This window comes from Guillardia theta (assembly GCF_000315625.1).
Source record: "Guillardia theta CCMP2712 unplaced genomic scaffold GUITHscaffold_107, whole genome shotgun sequence".
Taxonomy (NCBI): domain Eukaryota; class Cryptophyceae; order Pyrenomonadales; family Geminigeraceae; genus Guillardia; species Guillardia theta.
In genome coordinates this window covers 1-14,630 of record NW_005434567.1, presented here as the reverse complement: position 1 = coordinate 14,630, position 14,630 = coordinate 1, and the positions used below count along the sequence as shown (strand labels likewise).

General features: G+C 55.1%; 7 protein-coding genes across 7 annotated transcripts; 3 read left to right on the top strand and 4 right to left on the bottom strand.

The window, feature by feature from the left end:
* Positions 1–820: 820 nt before the first annotated feature.
* GUITHDRAFT_78817 (hypothetical protein) lies at positions 821–1,682 on the top strand (the record flags this gene model as incomplete). The annotated part of the gene is made up of 2 exons (XM_005823485.1): positions 821–1,525; positions 1,575–1,682. The coding sequence occupies 2 exons, from the start codon at positions 821–823 to the stop codon at positions 1,680–1,682; spliced, it is 813 nt and encodes a 270-aa protein (XP_005823542.1).
* Positions 1,683–3,204: 1,522 nt separating this feature from the next.
* On the bottom strand, positions 3,205–4,077 carry GUITHDRAFT_78810 (hypothetical protein; the record flags this gene model as incomplete). The annotated part of the gene is made up of 1 exon (XM_005823484.1): positions 3,205–4,077. A coding segment is annotated over one exon (873 nt), but the record flags the coding sequence as incomplete, so codon positions are not given.
* Positions 4,078–4,146: 69 nt separating this feature from the next.
* On the bottom strand, positions 4,147–5,735 carry GUITHDRAFT_97527 (hypothetical protein; the record flags this gene model as incomplete). Its single annotated transcript, XM_005823483.1, has 7 exons — positions 5,622–5,735; positions 5,445–5,563; positions 5,314–5,398; positions 5,194–5,269; positions 5,003–5,129; positions 4,787–4,933; positions 4,147–4,732 (listed from the first exon to the last, which is right to left on the bottom strand). Coding segments are annotated over exons 1-7 (1,194 nt in total), but the record flags the coding sequence as incomplete, so codon positions are not given.
* A 1,699-nt stretch (positions 5,736–7,434) lies between these two features.
* Positions 7,435–8,723, top strand: GUITHDRAFT_155193 (hypothetical protein; the record flags this gene model as incomplete). The annotated part of the gene is made up of 4 exons (XM_005823482.1): positions 7,435–7,641; positions 7,694–7,765; positions 7,814–7,921; positions 8,021–8,723. 4 exons carry the CDS (start codon positions 7,438–7,440, stop codon positions 8,600–8,602), a joined length of 966 nt encoding a protein of 321 aa, XP_005823539.1. The 3' UTR covers positions 8,603–8,723.
* Positions 8,724–9,931: 1,208 nt separating this feature from the next.
* Positions 9,932–10,171, bottom strand: GUITHDRAFT_78812 (hypothetical protein; the record flags this gene model as incomplete). The annotated part of the gene is made up of 1 exon (XM_005823481.1): positions 9,932–10,171. A coding segment is annotated over one exon (240 nt), but the record flags the coding sequence as incomplete, so codon positions are not given.
* A 1,277-nt stretch (positions 10,172–11,448) lies between these two features.
* GUITHDRAFT_158664 (hypothetical protein) lies at positions 11,449–13,072 on the bottom strand (the record flags this gene model as incomplete). The annotated part of the gene is made up of 7 exons (XM_005823480.1): positions 11,449–11,472; positions 11,563–11,634; positions 11,688–11,735; positions 11,805–11,888; positions 11,969–12,016; positions 12,064–12,153; positions 12,200–13,072. The coding sequence occupies 7 exons, from the start codon at positions 13,070–13,072 to the stop codon at positions 11,449–11,451; spliced, it is 1,239 nt and encodes a 412-aa protein (XP_005823537.1).
* A 657-nt stretch (positions 13,073–13,729) lies between these two features.
* GUITHDRAFT_117212 (hypothetical protein) lies at positions 13,730–14,342 on the top strand (the record flags this gene model as incomplete). The annotated part of the gene is made up of 2 exons (XM_005823479.1): positions 13,730–14,012; positions 14,176–14,342. 2 exons carry the CDS (start codon positions 13,730–13,732, stop codon positions 14,340–14,342), a joined length of 450 nt encoding a protein of 149 aa, XP_005823536.1.
* Between the last annotated feature and the right edge of the window lie 288 nt (positions 14,343–14,630).

Sequence of the window (14,630 nt, the reverse complement as noted above, 5' to 3'; positions counted from 1 at the left end):
GTGATCGGGGTTTTTGATCAAATCTGGTCGACCTTTGCGCACTATTGATTCAAGAACAAGAGAAAGGCAATCCATTGAAATCATTCGATACAATCGGATTTTTGGACAGTCTTTTGAAGAAGATCAATTCCGATAGGAAGCTGATCGCTCGAGATCAGAACAAGCTCCCCCACGACAAGCAAACTCAACCAGCTTTCTTCGCGCAACACCCATGGATCCTCGTCATATAGGACCAAGAAAATTCAACAATTCTTTGGTGCAAACAAATTTCAAGGATCTGACAGCCAAACTCAGTCCCGTCACCATCATCCATTTGCACCACTTGGCAAAGATCTCTGCAAGCAAAGCGAACACAAGCCGTTCGGTCGCTTCATATTAACTTATGGAGTTCCCCGGGATCTGACACATGTACTGGACGAGCAGCAGCAGATGTTGCGCGTTCAACCCCATCGGATGCATCCGCCCTACAAGGAGGGAGAGAGAGAGAATGGGAGAGGGAGGGGAGGGGAGGGGAGGGAGGGAGGGAGAGAGAGAGAATGGGAGAGGGAGGGAGGGAGGGACATCTTTGCTCAGAGCTCGGACTGCCACATATTCTGTCTGACGGCTCGTTTGCAGCAGGGTACTAGGACAGAACAGGTCAGTGGGAAGGCTTCTAGCTAAGATGGCATTTGCCAGCCTATACTGGAATTGCGTCGACCAGCACTTGAAGGATACAGAGGTAGAGGGCACGGGCTCCAGCTCCGCTGTCCACATACCATCAGCGCACAACTCGCCTATCTACACCTCCATGCGCCACTCTTTTCTCTCCATGCTCACGTCCATGTTCGAGGGGAAGGTGCTGTATGCGTCGCCGACCAGCCGCGTCCTGACCAAGACGCCAAGAGACTTCTACATGCCCAACTACGAAGACGTGGAGATTACGACCAAGGACAAGAAGGTCGTCCACGGGTGGCTGATCAAGAGGAAGGATGCGAAAAGCTCGCCCACCATCATTCACTTCCACGGCAACGCCTGCAACGTGTCGCACATGCTCTACGACGCACTCGGGATGTTCCAGAAGGTCAAGGCCAACATCATGCTGGTCGACTACCGCGGGTACGGCATGTCCGAGGGGACGCCGAGCCAGCGGGGGCTGATCATGGACGCGGAGGCGGCGCTGGACTACCTGCTCCTGCGGCGAGACGTTGTGGATCCAAGCCAGATTTTCCTATTCGGTCGGTCCCTGGGGGGGGCGGTGGCGCTGGAGCTGGCTGCGAGGAGGGAGGATCAGATAAGAGCGATCATAGTGGAGAACACTTTCACTAGCATCGATGATCTGGTCAAGCACTTGTCTCCAGCGTACAGTAAGTACATGATCCGGGCGATGCGCAACAAGTGGGACTCGATGCAGGTCATCCCCAAGATCAGCCGGCCGATGCTGTTCCTGTCAGGACGAGCGGACGAGATCGTTCCTCCTTGGATGATGACGGCGCTGTACAAGGCGGCCGTCCAGTCCGAGGGGCGAGAGCTCGCGGCGTTCCCCAAGGTGAGACCCTGAGGTCCTTTGACCTCCTCCTAGTGTGATGGGCGTGCAGGGCAAGCACAACAGCACCTGCCTGTCTCGGGGATACTACGAGACGATGAAGAGGTTTGTCGACCGTGTCCTCTTGCCTGCTGACGACCACCATGGTGTCGTGTCGTGAGCGGCGCGACGGAGGTCCTCCCCACTGTTTCCTCCAGTGTCCTCCTCCCCTTCCCCCTGCCTTGCTGCTGCTCCTCTCTGCACCTCTGGCGCGTCTTGTGAAGGAGGCAGGATCAAGTGGTGCATGTCGACACCCAACGAGCGGCGCAGGAACGACAGGAGAAGGTTCTTCACTGACTAGAACATCAACACACATCCAAGATGCGCGCCCCGGTCGCATCCAGCAGCTCTCCTCCTCCTCCTCCCCTCCCCCCATAGCTCGTCAGCCGCGGGAAGGCTGGGATCTTGAGACTGATAGACCTCACCTGCACATCAGTGCAGCGTTGACTTCAACAAGCTTTGCGATTGAATGCCAGCCATCTGCTGAACCTCATGCGTAGTGTCGCTGCTGCAGCTCCGAGCAGGAACCCAACAGTCTGCATCGCATGTCATCAGCTCGGGCATCAAGGAGACTTGTCCGTCCTTCACTTCCCCTCCCCCTCTCCTCACACCCATCCCCCTCCCTCCTCCCTCCGCCCACTCCACCATTTCCCCAACTCATCTCAAACCATTCCATCCAGAAATTCTCATCATCTCCAACTACAACCCTTCCACACTCCTCCCCTCTCCATCAACACAAGCTTCCTCCTCTCTCCTCCTCTCTGTTTCCTTGCCTCCCCATACCTGGTGAAACTGTGGCGGTTGATGGTCACAACGGTGCACCTGCCCTTCGCTACCACGTTCGCCGCTCGCGGCGCATGCTTCAGTAGCGCCAGCTCTCCGAAGTAGTCCCCCTTCATGTACTTCATCACCTCCTTCACCGCTCCCTCCGCGCTCTTCGTCGCTATCGCCTCCCCCTCGTACACTATGAAGAAAGTGTCCGACGTCTCCTCGTCCTGCCGAATGATGTATTCGCCGTCTGCATAGGTTGTCTGCACAAGCACGTCCGCGATCTTCCCCCGCTCCTCCGCCGTCAAGCTCTTCAGGATCGGCACGTTCTGCAAGAAAGACTCGTACTGCTTCCTCCGATCCTGCGCTGCCGAGCAGAGCAAGTGCTTGAAGATCTCCTGCCCTAGCGCGAAAAGCTTCACGTTGGTCCGGGCCCGTACCGTCGCAAGCCTCGGGCAGTTGTACATCAGCGCAAGCTCCCCAAAGTAGTCGCCCGCCCTCGCGCACTCCACCAGACGAGTCTCCGACTTCTTCGTGACGTAGATGTCGCACTCCCCAGAGTCCACGATGTAGAAGTTGTCGCCCTCCTCCTCCTGGGAGATGATGACGTCTCCGGCCTTCTTCTCCACCTCGAAGAACGCGCTGACCATGGAGTCGAGCTCGGAGTCAGTGAGGTGAGAGAAGAGGATGATCTTCTTGAGTGAGATCGACAGCTGCAGCCGTTGGAACGAGCTCTTCGGGCTGGACGGGAAGTCCGTGATAGTCGGAAGGGACGGCGAGGCGCTGACCGCTCCCCTTCTCGTCAGCGTCAAAGGGCCCATGGGAAACGGATCCCTGTATGAGTCAGAATCACTATCAGAAGACGAGTTCTGCTCATAAGTTCGCCAGTGTCTCCTCAGAATCTCATCGCAAGAGCCCAGCAGCCGATTGAACGACGCCCTGTCAATGCTCACAACGGTGCACCTGCCCTTCGCTACCACGTTCGCCGCTCGCGGCGCATGCTTCAGTAGCGCCAGCTCTCCGAAGTAGTCCCCCTTCATGTACTTCATCACCTCCTTCACCGCTCCCTCCGCGCTCTTCGTCGCTATCGCCTCCCCCTCGTACACTATGAAGAAAGTGTCTGCACAAGAATCAAATTCCTTGATGATGTATTCGCCGTCTGCGTAGGTTGTCTGCACAAGCACGTCCGCGATCTTCCCCCGCTCCTCCGCCGTCAGGCTCTTCAGGATCGGCACGTTCTGCAAGAAAGACTCGTACTGCTTCCTCCGATCCTGCGCTGCCGAGCAGAGCAAGTGCTTGAAGATCTCCTGCCCTAGCGCGAAAAGCTTCACGTTGGTCCGGGCCCGTACCGTCGCAAGCCTCGGGCAGTTGTACATCAGCGCAAGCTCCCCAAAGTAGTCGCCCGCCCTCGCGCACTCCACCAGGCGAGTCTCCGACTTCTTCGTGACGTAGATGTCGCACTCCCCAGAGTCCACGATGTAGAAGTTGTCGCCCTCCTCCTCCTGGGAGATGATGACGTCTCCGGCCTTCTTCTCCACCTCGAAGAACGCGCTGACCATGGAGTCGAGCTCGGAGTCAGTGAGGTGAGAGAAGAGGATGATCTTCTTGAGTAGACTCTTGAGCTTGACCTTGTCCTCGTCAGTCAGGTTCAAAGACAGCTCAGAGCACAGGGCCAGATTGATCTGGATGGGAGCTGCGCTGACAGCCTTCCTCCTCGCCCTTGGAGGCTGCGGCCCCTCCGGGTCCATCTCTGCGTTGAGGTGCAGGTTGAGATCGCACTGGAAGATCGAGTCAAGGCAAGGAGGCACGATCTCCTCGTCCAAGAACGCCTCGTACAGGTGGATCCTGCGGCTCATGATCTCCAGGCAAGGGCCGAGGAGCCGAACGAAGGCTTGCTTGTCAATGATGCAGACCTTGCACCGACTCACTGCGATGACGTTGGCTGCTCGCGGCTCGTTGCGGATCAGTGCTAGCTCACCAAAGTAGTCTCCCTTGGAGAAATCCATCAGTTTCTTAGAGGGCCTGCCCGGCCCGGCATTCTTGGTGGCTATGGCCGAACCCTCCTCGATGAAGAACATGGTATCACCGTCCTCCCCCTGTTCAATTATGTACTCTCCTCCCTCGAACCACTTGGCTTCCATCACGTCTGCCACCTTCGCAAGCTCCTCCGCCGTCAGGTTGGACAGGATGGGTACGCCGCGAAGGAACTCTTTGTACTGTCTCCGTCGCCGGGCGGTGGCAGACAGCACAAGGCACTGGAACGTGCCCCGGTCCAAAGACCACAAGTAGCAATCGGTTCTTGCCACTACGGTCGCGGCCCGGGGGGCATTGTAGAGAAGGGCAAGTTCTCCAACGCCTTTGCCCTCTGTCACTGTACATATGAGCATTGACCCGCCTTCTGCACTGTCGTGACGCAGAAAGTCAGTCGACCAAGGAGCTCCGGCAAGGTAGTGCTACCTCGCAACGAAGCAATCACACACTCCTTTGTCAACGATGTAGAACTTGTCGCCCATGTCTCCCTTGCGCATGATCACGGTCTCTGCCGCACACCATTCCGGCGCGAACGCATCTACCAGAGCATGGATGTCTTCATCGTGCACGTCACTGCCAAGTCGAAGGTCACAACAAGTTTTAAGTGAAATCGGATCCAAGGAGGCAAGGAGGTAGAATCACCTGAAGATCACCATCTCTTTGAGAACAGAAGCTAGCTTCTGCTTCTCCTGCTCCACCTTCGGGATGACAACTTTAGATATTGATGCCGAAACCAGAACTGGCCCCATGCTTTCAGAACTGACAGCGCCTGTAGAGTCCAACAAGCACATAGTTATGTGGAGACATGCTCGCACAAACCGAATCCAGTCAACCTCTGCGTCTTCTGGGATGAGCCGACACATTCGTGGGCTGAACAGGCTCTTCCTTCTCATGCCCGTGCGAAGATCCCTGAGAAACAATGAACCTCTCCATCTCCAAACAAGGACATCTACGTTCACATGCTGCAACGCGGCGATAACTTCTTGCTGCAGAGAAATCACATCTGCTTGCGCTGTGATCACCATATCCCCCTTCGACCTGCGGGAAACAATCATACTAACATTGGTCCAGATGGTCCGAGTACCCGGAACTTTCAAGCCGTTGCAGGTGAGACCTTGATCGCTCAAGATTGTGGAGCAGCTTGACGAGATCCTTTTCATGCTCGTTGAATTCAGGAAGATGGCTGCTCACACCTCCCGATGCCTTGAACGCAATCAGTTCAACATTAGATGGTCACTGTGGTAGGCCAACTGCAACTTACCCTTGAATCGAACAAAAACTTTGAAATGCGCCCAAACAGATTGAACCCCAACATCGTCAGGCTCGTCAGATCTCCAATCGCCTATGAGCACTTCCTCATCATGCGCGGCTCGGCCTCTGGCACCAAATGTATCAGCGATCCTCGAAGCGCTACGATCTCGATCCTCGTTGCCACCAAAAGGTCTGAAATTCCCTGCTTGAGAACCCAACACGTGATGGTGCGGGTGGGCAGGGGGGGGATGATCTTTCAGCAGCTATCTTCTCCTCGCATCATCGTCCTCTCCTCTCTCATGATACCTCTCGCGCTCCTCCTCCTCTCTCTTACGCACTAGCGACCTACCAGCCTGCTGCGCATTCCTGCCATTTCTGTTCTGACCACCCCACCCTCTGTTTTCAGTTCTCAAGATTAACCCACCCCCTCCCTGCAGATAAAATGACCCCCACCCCACAGATAGCGACCCCCTCTTCTACAAATTTGACTAAACCATCTTATATTTTTGCCGGAATCCAGCCGGCGAAGCAGGATTCAGTGACTAAAAGACTGTCATCCTCCGGGCCCGATGCCACCTTGTCCGGAGCCGGCGGGCCAACCGTCCCTACCCTATCCACCCCCCAGTTTGTACCCAGTACTGCCTAATAAGATTCTATATAGATAGGAAGGGGTACTAGAAAGATCCTACGTCCTACAATGAACTCGTACAACTATTATTGTTTTATTCCGAGCTTCCATAGACCTCCCTATGCTTTTCGGGTGACTGCTAGAACCTGAATAGGGCTTTCCTAATACCAGCTAGGGAGCCTAGGTCCCCGATGACTCACCATGCAGGTGACCACCCTACCTTCCCCAACCCTGCGAGTACCTCCCCACCCCTAGTGAATCTGCCACACCCGTACCAAGGCCCTCAGCCCCATGGGTTGAACCACCCCATCTGCACCACCCCACCCTTCCTGTTAACATCTGCCACCCCAAAAGCTTTTTACTCACACAGAGTCCCCGAGTCCCCACCCCTTGTATTCGCAATGATCACCCACCCCATACGTGGAATCGAGCGGTCTACATCCTCAAGAGCCCATGATTCATAGGGTAGGGTGTATACCCCTACCCTCGAATCCATATTGAAACACTTCCATCCAGCGGTCACGATGGAAATGTAAGGGAGACGGGGGGTACTTTGTATAAACTTGTAGGGGTGGTAAACCTCCTGGTATCTGAACAGGTGTCGGGAGGTTTACTATTAGAGGTGGGGTAGTAATGCTAGGGTGGTGAGGTCGGTGGGGTGGAAGGGTAGTGGGAGAGGATGGCGGGAGACGCATGCAGAGGATCGAAGTAATGGAGGGAAGGAGATGCGACGAAGCGACATGAGTGGAAATGTGCGGGAGTGGAGAATATGTAGCATTGCAACATGAAATGGTTATGTTGAACGAGCGCCTGGTATACACAGGTGCATGCTGATCAAGCGGAGGGGTAGGAAGGGATAATGTATCAGTTGGAAAAGTGTGCGCACTGAAGAGATGAATCATGCAAGGGCATTAGACAGTCAGGAGTGCAAGGGCATTAGACAGTCAGGAGCAGGTGAGTGGATGAGAATATTTCTATTTGCAATTCATGGGGAAGTTTAGTCATGCAATAGAGTATTACAACCTTGGGAAACAATCTGCCAGAAGGACGAGCATTACAGTTCTACCTAGATTCTTCTTTTTGTTTGGATAGACAAAGGAAACCCTTCGTAGCTTCCTGCTGCTCCTCACAATCCCATGCTCGAACCCGCACCTGCCATCTGGCAGCCCCGGCTCCATTCGCTAACTCAATGCACAGCATGGCGAAGACAGCGCACCTGCTGTTACACGTTGCCGTGATCCTCCTGGCGAGTGGCATCGTAACGGGTCAGTTCTTTGTGAACCTCGGAGACAAGCAGAAGCAAGGTGGAGGAACCGATGTCGCGTCGGGGTCTGCTGGGGGCGACGTTGCTGCTGGAGACCAGGGTGCAGCCTCAGGGGCCGACCAGCAGGCGCAGCTCCAGGTGCTCGGACTTATCCGTCCACTCGTCTAGTTGTAGTCAGACTTGGGTGCAGGAGGACTGGACTGCCTTTGTGAAGTGGTTCCGCTCCAATGGAGGGATCATCAGCTCAAAGTTGACTGTCAAGGTAAGCTTTCATGTGGATTTTTCTTCATTTCTGATGTGTTTTTCGTAGGTTAGGAACGGAAGGCAGGGTGTTTACTTCAAGGAGCGCATGAGGAGAGGTGAAACTATCGTTTCTTTCCCCAGAAACCTCCGTTTAGATGAGAAGACCGCTATGAAGGTAGGAAACGAAAGTTTATCCACTATTCACCTCGATCGATTCTTCTCAAAATTTGCCACGTCCATTGTTATGCTTCAGCTGCTCATGTAGAGATGGCAGGGCAAGGCCGGTCACGTCTTCCAGCGTCTCAAGCAAGACAAGTGCTATCCTGACTTGATGGTGATCCTCCATGTCGTGCATGAGGACAAGCTTGGAAAGGACTCGTTCTGGTTCCCCTACTTCAAGCTCCTCAGAAGGCAGTACAACAACATCATGTTCCTGACGGAGCCCCAGATGAAGACGCTGCTGAGAAGGCCCGGGTGTGAGAACACTTACAACCTCGGAGTGATGATGCGTCGTACGTTCAACAACTTCTACGAGTGGTACAAGAAGAACATCGAGCCATGGGCTCCACCTGAGTTCCAGTTCACCCGTGACGAGATCCTGTGGGGCTTCAACACCCTGGTCACTTGCGGGTGGGGCCAACAGAACGGCAACGGTGACAAGCTCATGGTTCCCTTCTCCGACATCCCCAACCATCGCCGCGAGTCTGCCCAGAAGGCTTCTAACCGTGGTTTCATCTCTGCTGCCAAGGAGTATCAGGCTGGAGAGGAGCTCACCTTCGACTACGGGCTGCTCAACGATGCTGTGCTGGCCTACTACGGACAGCCCACGCCCGATTGCCGTGGTCTCAAGCGGTAATGAGGACGTGAAGACTTTGAGGGCCCTCGGACGGCCAAAGGAACACTCGATCGAATTGTTAATAACCCAACGATAAGGCGTTCGGGTTAAATGATATGATGAATAAAGAACGCTGAACTGACTTGTATCCGTGTTTCATTCCATCCTCACATAATCAAGGTAATTCGGAACTATGTGCTGGTGAGAAACGCGATGAACTTTGACTTCTACATAACGAAGACTACAAGATTGCAACATGCAAAATATGAGTTTCGGATGCCCTGACGCTTCCTCCTCTCTCCAAGGGAGGAGACTTGGGGCTCGGACAGAGCATCAAGACTTGCGCCGGACCTCCACGTCGTGGATGAAGAGAACCCATAGGTCGTGAGTCTCGACCTGGTGCTGCTCCACCTTCTTCTTCTGCGGGGTCTGCGACTCGACTCTCGACCCATCGGTCAAGCGCAGGTAGGCCACGATCCACTCCCCCTTGGGCTCGTTCCACTGCTCTATCAGGATGACCTCCAATCCCTTCCTGAGCTTCTTGGGGTCAGCCTTCTTGCTCGGAACATACGCCGAGCTGTTCGTGCCATCGCCGGCGTCAATCTTGACGATGCTGTAGTGGTCCTTCACGTCCGCTACAGTCCCGGGAAACTGACGGAACTGACTCTTCGGTTTCTGTTTGGGGGCTGGGTCAGGGCTGGATCTTATAGGAGCAAGAGAGGAGGAGGAGGCTTGCGACTTTGGCGTCTGGGACCTGGGCGGAGGATGGGACTTCTCCGGGGATCGCGGCTGAGGAGCAGCTTCCTCTTTGTCAGGAGGTTTGAGGCATCGTGTGTAGCTGCTGCTCTGGACCAGCTCTGCGCGCTCGAAGACGCTCTCGTCGTCGAAAACAAAATCGACGACGCTCCTGTCCCAGCCCGGCTGCTCGACACGGTAGACACTCCTTATGTGCAACGTGATGGACTTGACATCCCGAGGGAAGCCTAGGACCTTGGTCTGCAACGCCAGAGCCATCTTGCGAAACTGCACGTTGTCCTCTGAAGTCATCTTGTTCGAAGGATAAGCATGTATGAAGTAGAACTTATCTGACTCCGCTATGATCACAACCGTGAAGGTATGGAGGCCCTGGACCGGCTCTGCAAGGATCATCTCGAAGGGCGATCCTTCAATCAGCTCACAGGACTCGGTGGTAAGAAACGAGGAGAGCATGGAGCTGTCGGCGAAGTTCACTATGATCATGTGCACCAAGTAGTTGGAGGAACCATCCTCCTCTTTCTCCAGGCTATTCATTGTCATCTTCTCCTGGTCCTTGCCAGCTGCACTCTGATCTGCCCGCTCGCCGACTGACTTGTCCTGGTACTTCTGGATTGCCTTCCTCAGCGGCTCGTTGCTCTTGAGGTCTGCCTTGGAGAGAGGATAGCGAGTCATCGGTGAGTTGCAACTTCGCTCCAGCCATTGCTCGATGGCCTTGCGCTCGTACGTGTGCCCCTGCCTGTCCATGACCGGGTCGCTCATCAGGTCCCCCGTGATGGGACAGATGAAATCGCTCAGATCGAACTCGATCTCCTTCCTGTTCAGGATCACGCGCATGCCCGTCACCGTGTACCGCTTCCCTCCTCTCGACACAAAGTGCTTCAACATGGACGGCAGGTGGCACTGGCTCGAGAAAGTCACTCTCTTGGGCAGCGCCAGGAGCGCTGGCCCCTCCCTGATCATGGTGGATCCCTTCCCCCTGCATCGTCGGCACTCAACGGTCCTAGATGAGAAGGATAGAGTTGCTGTCTGCTCAAAGCTGCCGCTGCCTCCGCACGCGGCGCAGTCCATCGCATGATTGCACATCTACAATCTGGCAAGTGGGTCGACGGAGAGAGGGAAGAAGATGAAGTCAGAGGGTGGAAGGGGGAGGCAAGAGGGTGGAGGTTATGCGGATGAAGAAGTAAGGTGGAAGAAGATGAAAGAGAGAAGAAGGGGTATCCAACGATGTTGAGGAGATTCAGGCTCGGTGTATAAGGAGGGGGCGGGAGGGGGGCGGGAGGGGGGGAGGGGGGCGCCAAGAAGTTGAGTAGAGAGGAGGGCGGGAAGGAGAGGAAAGGCGAGAAAGAGGGGAGAACGAGAGGAGAGGAGGAGAGAAGAAGGAACGAGAAGAGGAGAAGGAGGAGGGAGGAGGGGGAGGGAGGAAGGGGGAGGGAGGAAGGGAGAGGGAGGGAGGGGAGGGGAGGAGCTGTGACCGACGTGGAGCAGAACCCAAGGGGATACCGAGAGGACGGGTGGGGGAGAGGATCGTGTGAGAGGAGGGGGTAAGGGGTCGTGTTTTCGAGACTATTCCTTTCGGGGGGTGGGCATTCTCAACCAAGTACCGGTATTTTCTTTCTGAAAACTTAGGGTACATGGTGCTTCAGGGTCTTCAATCTGGCTGAATACGGTAGGGGTGGTGGAAAACTGGAGGTGGTGTGAACGGTAATAGGGCAGGGTAGGTGGTCACATTCTTGGTAGGAACAGAACAAAGGTACAAAATGCTCGCACAGGAGTAACAGGGCGGGGGAGGGGAAAGGGGAGCAGGAGCAGGAGGAGCGGAGGAGCAAGAGCAGGAGCAAGAGCAGGAGCAGGAGCAGGAGCAGGAGCAGGAGCAGGAGCAGGAGCAGGAGCAGGAGCAGGAGGACATCAGAACGATAGATGAAGGTGAAGGAAGGGAAGGGGGTGATGGTTGAGGATTTCAGTGCAGGACGGGGGGTGGAGGAAAAGCGAGGAGGCAGGTGAGGGTGCAGGTGCAGGTGGAGGAGGAGCACTCCTAGCTTGGATTTGACGCAATTCCATCAGTGTTGATCTAGTGATTCTGTATTTTACATAAAGAAAAATAAACTCGGCCCTCAAGGCATGATCTGATCTAGCCTCTGACTGGTCGTGCTGAGTTTTGCCGAGAGCATCGAGGCATCATTCTATGGATGGGTGAGAGACAACAAGGAAGAACCAACATGCTCCACCTGAGATTGCTGGGAGAAAAGCTCGCGCCGGATCTCCGGCGTGATGGCGTAATGTGAATGTACCCTCATGACCTACTCTCACTCTTCGTCAGCATACCTCACGTTCCACTCAAACTCGGAGCGACCTGTTTGATGCCTTCCTTCTGCTGTGCAGAGAGGTTGTTCTTGTACCGCTGCGTTCACAGACAGACAAAGTCAGCTCGCATGTACACTTGGGGAGACGCAGGAGCGAGGAGTCTGACCTGCGAGAAGACGAGGAGGGATTGGTGCCACTTGACTGGAAGCTCTCTCGTCTCATTCTTGAACTGCACAAAGTGCTCCACCACCTGCATGCTGTCACGAGCACGTCGGGCAGGAGGAGGAGGAGGAGGAGGAGGAGGAGGAGGAGGAGGAGGAGGAGGCTCACGGCATCGATGACGCGGTACGGCAAGGCGTACTTCTTGTCCAGCAGAGTCTGGACGCAGAGGTAAGCTCGCCAAGAGCGCGAGAAGAGCAAGAAACCTTGATGAAGATCGACTCTGAGCCAGTGTACACCTTCGACATGGCAAGTCTGAGCAGGGCAGCGCTGGAGTGGAGGACTGGGATAGAGACCTGAAGGTTTTCATCAGAACCCTTTGAAAGAGCCTGCAGTCATCACCTTCTTGATCACTGAGCTCAACACGGTGGCTTCTCGAAGAGTACAAGATCCGGAGTCACAGATGGGCAGCACGATGCCCTTGTAGAACGCTGCGGGTTTGTAGCAGCACTTCTTGAGGGCCTGGTACAAGTGGTAGTTGAGGCGCTTGTTTTGCTTCAGGTCGTCTATCACTCTAGGCAAGAGGACGAGGTTGTAAAATCTCTGTGCCATCTGATCCTGCAAGCAGGAAGCAAAGATCCGCGTGCACGCATAGTACGCGTGGTTGCTCCATGCCTCCGGCTCCATGATCCAAACGATCTGCTCCCAGTTTGACAGTGAAGGGACGACCTTGAGAGCCTTTGGCAGCTTCCCTGACTTGTATCTTGACAACAACTTCCCAACATTCTTGTAAACTTCGACCACCTTGGGATCGATGTCGTCGTAACCTAGCTCCTCCATCTCAACATCTTCTCCTGTTGTCTGGCGCTCGCGCATTTTCTCCTCGATGAGGTCCGCGATCGTCTTTACCTTCCCTTGTCTGGGCTTGAGAAAGAGATTGAACGCCTCCTCTTCCTCCTCTGTGATCTGTTGCTCCTCCTTGATGTACTGCTCGTAGTCATCGATCCCAGAAGTCGCTGTGAACTGAGACTGTGCATCGTCGCTGTCATACTCGAGGTTATCCTCCTCCTCCGCACCCATCTCGTCGCCTCCATCCTCAAAGTCCTCCTTCTTGAGCTCGAGGGCCTGCAGCTGAGCCTGCTTCATCACCTTGGAGTCCGCCATCTCCTCGACAGCATCGTCGTCCTTGTCGTTCTCCTCCTTCTCAGCCTTCCTCAACTTCTTGAAGATCCTCGACTTGAGAGGCTTCTTCTGATTCTTCCTGGGCTGGGGCATTGCCGTCTCCTCGCCCTTCATCTGAGCTTCTAGCGTCGGCCTGCTGGAGGCATCTGTCTTGGCTGCCTTCCTCTTCCTCCCCGCGTCCCCCTCCTCGTCTCTGTTGCGCATTCCTTTGGCCATGGCGACCGCACGTGCTGGCTCAATTACCTTGACTAAACTTTTTCCTATTCAAGACTCTGAGGCAGACTCGCTTTTCCTATGGTGGTCAGAACTATCAATTTCGTTGCATCGGGGGTTGCAGTAGCAACGGATTTTCAACGGTCGTGGTAACTATCGTCGTACGGGCCTGGAGTCCTGGCCATGTCGAACTTGCGAACGCAAGAGGAGGCTGAGTGGCGGCGATGACGGCGACCGTACATGGCGGATCAGTCAGCTCAGTCAGGCTCCAGTGACCGTCGGACCGTACCGTGAGGCTCTGCTTGGAGGAGGGGAGGACTCGACTTGAAGCCTGCTAACCGTGAACGGCACTGATTGAGTTGAAGTTGGGCTAGAGCTTCGGATCCTGATGCTTCCACTGTGTGTGTGAGAGAGAGAGATGGTAGAAGGATAGGTGGTGAGCGAGAGGAGGTCAAGTTGTCGTCATGAGTCGTGAAACATCAGGAGAGAGAAGCGACGTATACTAAAGAGGAGCAGCTGAGCCTGGTGCCAGATCAGATGATGGATCAGGACGCGTACCTCGCCGGTGAGAACAGCGATAGTAGCGAACGCGGCAGACACGAGGAGGAGGAGGAGGAGATCGACTCGCACATGGATGTGTACAACATCCAACTGTCACGACTGCTCGACGACTTGGAGAAGGAAAGAGAGGGCAGGCCGAGCAAGGACGTGTATGTGGGAGGACGGGACGAGGACGGGCTCCCGCATGGGCAAGGCTGCATTCTGTACTGCGACACCATGATCCGATATGAAGGAGAGTGGAAGAATGGCGTACCTGAAGGTGAGCGCGTGATGAAAGGAGAGGAGAGGAGAGCAGAACGGAGGAGAGGAGAGGAGGGGAGAGAGGGAGGGGAGAGAGGGAGGGGAGATGAGAGAAGGAAAGGAGGGGAAGGAGAGGAGAGGAGAGGAGAGGAGAGGAGAGGAGAGAGGAGAGGAGGTGGCAGCGGACGTCAACCGAGCGACAGGCCGAGGGAGGATACGATGGAGGAACGGGTCGAGGTTCGAGGGGCAAGTAGCAGAGGGGAAGCCTTTCAGCGGTGTGCTGAGGAAACAAGACGGGTCGATGGTTATCTTCGAGGAGGGCAGCATCTCGCAGAGGAAAGGTGCCTGACATTCCTTGCTGTCTGTTCTTGCGCTCATGCTTCTTGACCTGTCAGTGCTCGCAGCTGATGACGAGGTATTCTGTCGCTTCCTCCTCCTTTATCTACAGCCTCATCCTTCCATTCTCACCTTCCAACTTCTCCCACCTCCTCCATCCTCCTTCTTACTTCTTTCGCTTTGTTCTCCTCCTCCTTATTTCCCCCTCCCCCTCCCCTTCCTCCTTTCCCTCTCTCTCTCTCTCCTCTCTCTCTCTCTCTCTCTCTCTCTCTCTCTCTCTCTCTCTCTCTCTCTCTCTCTC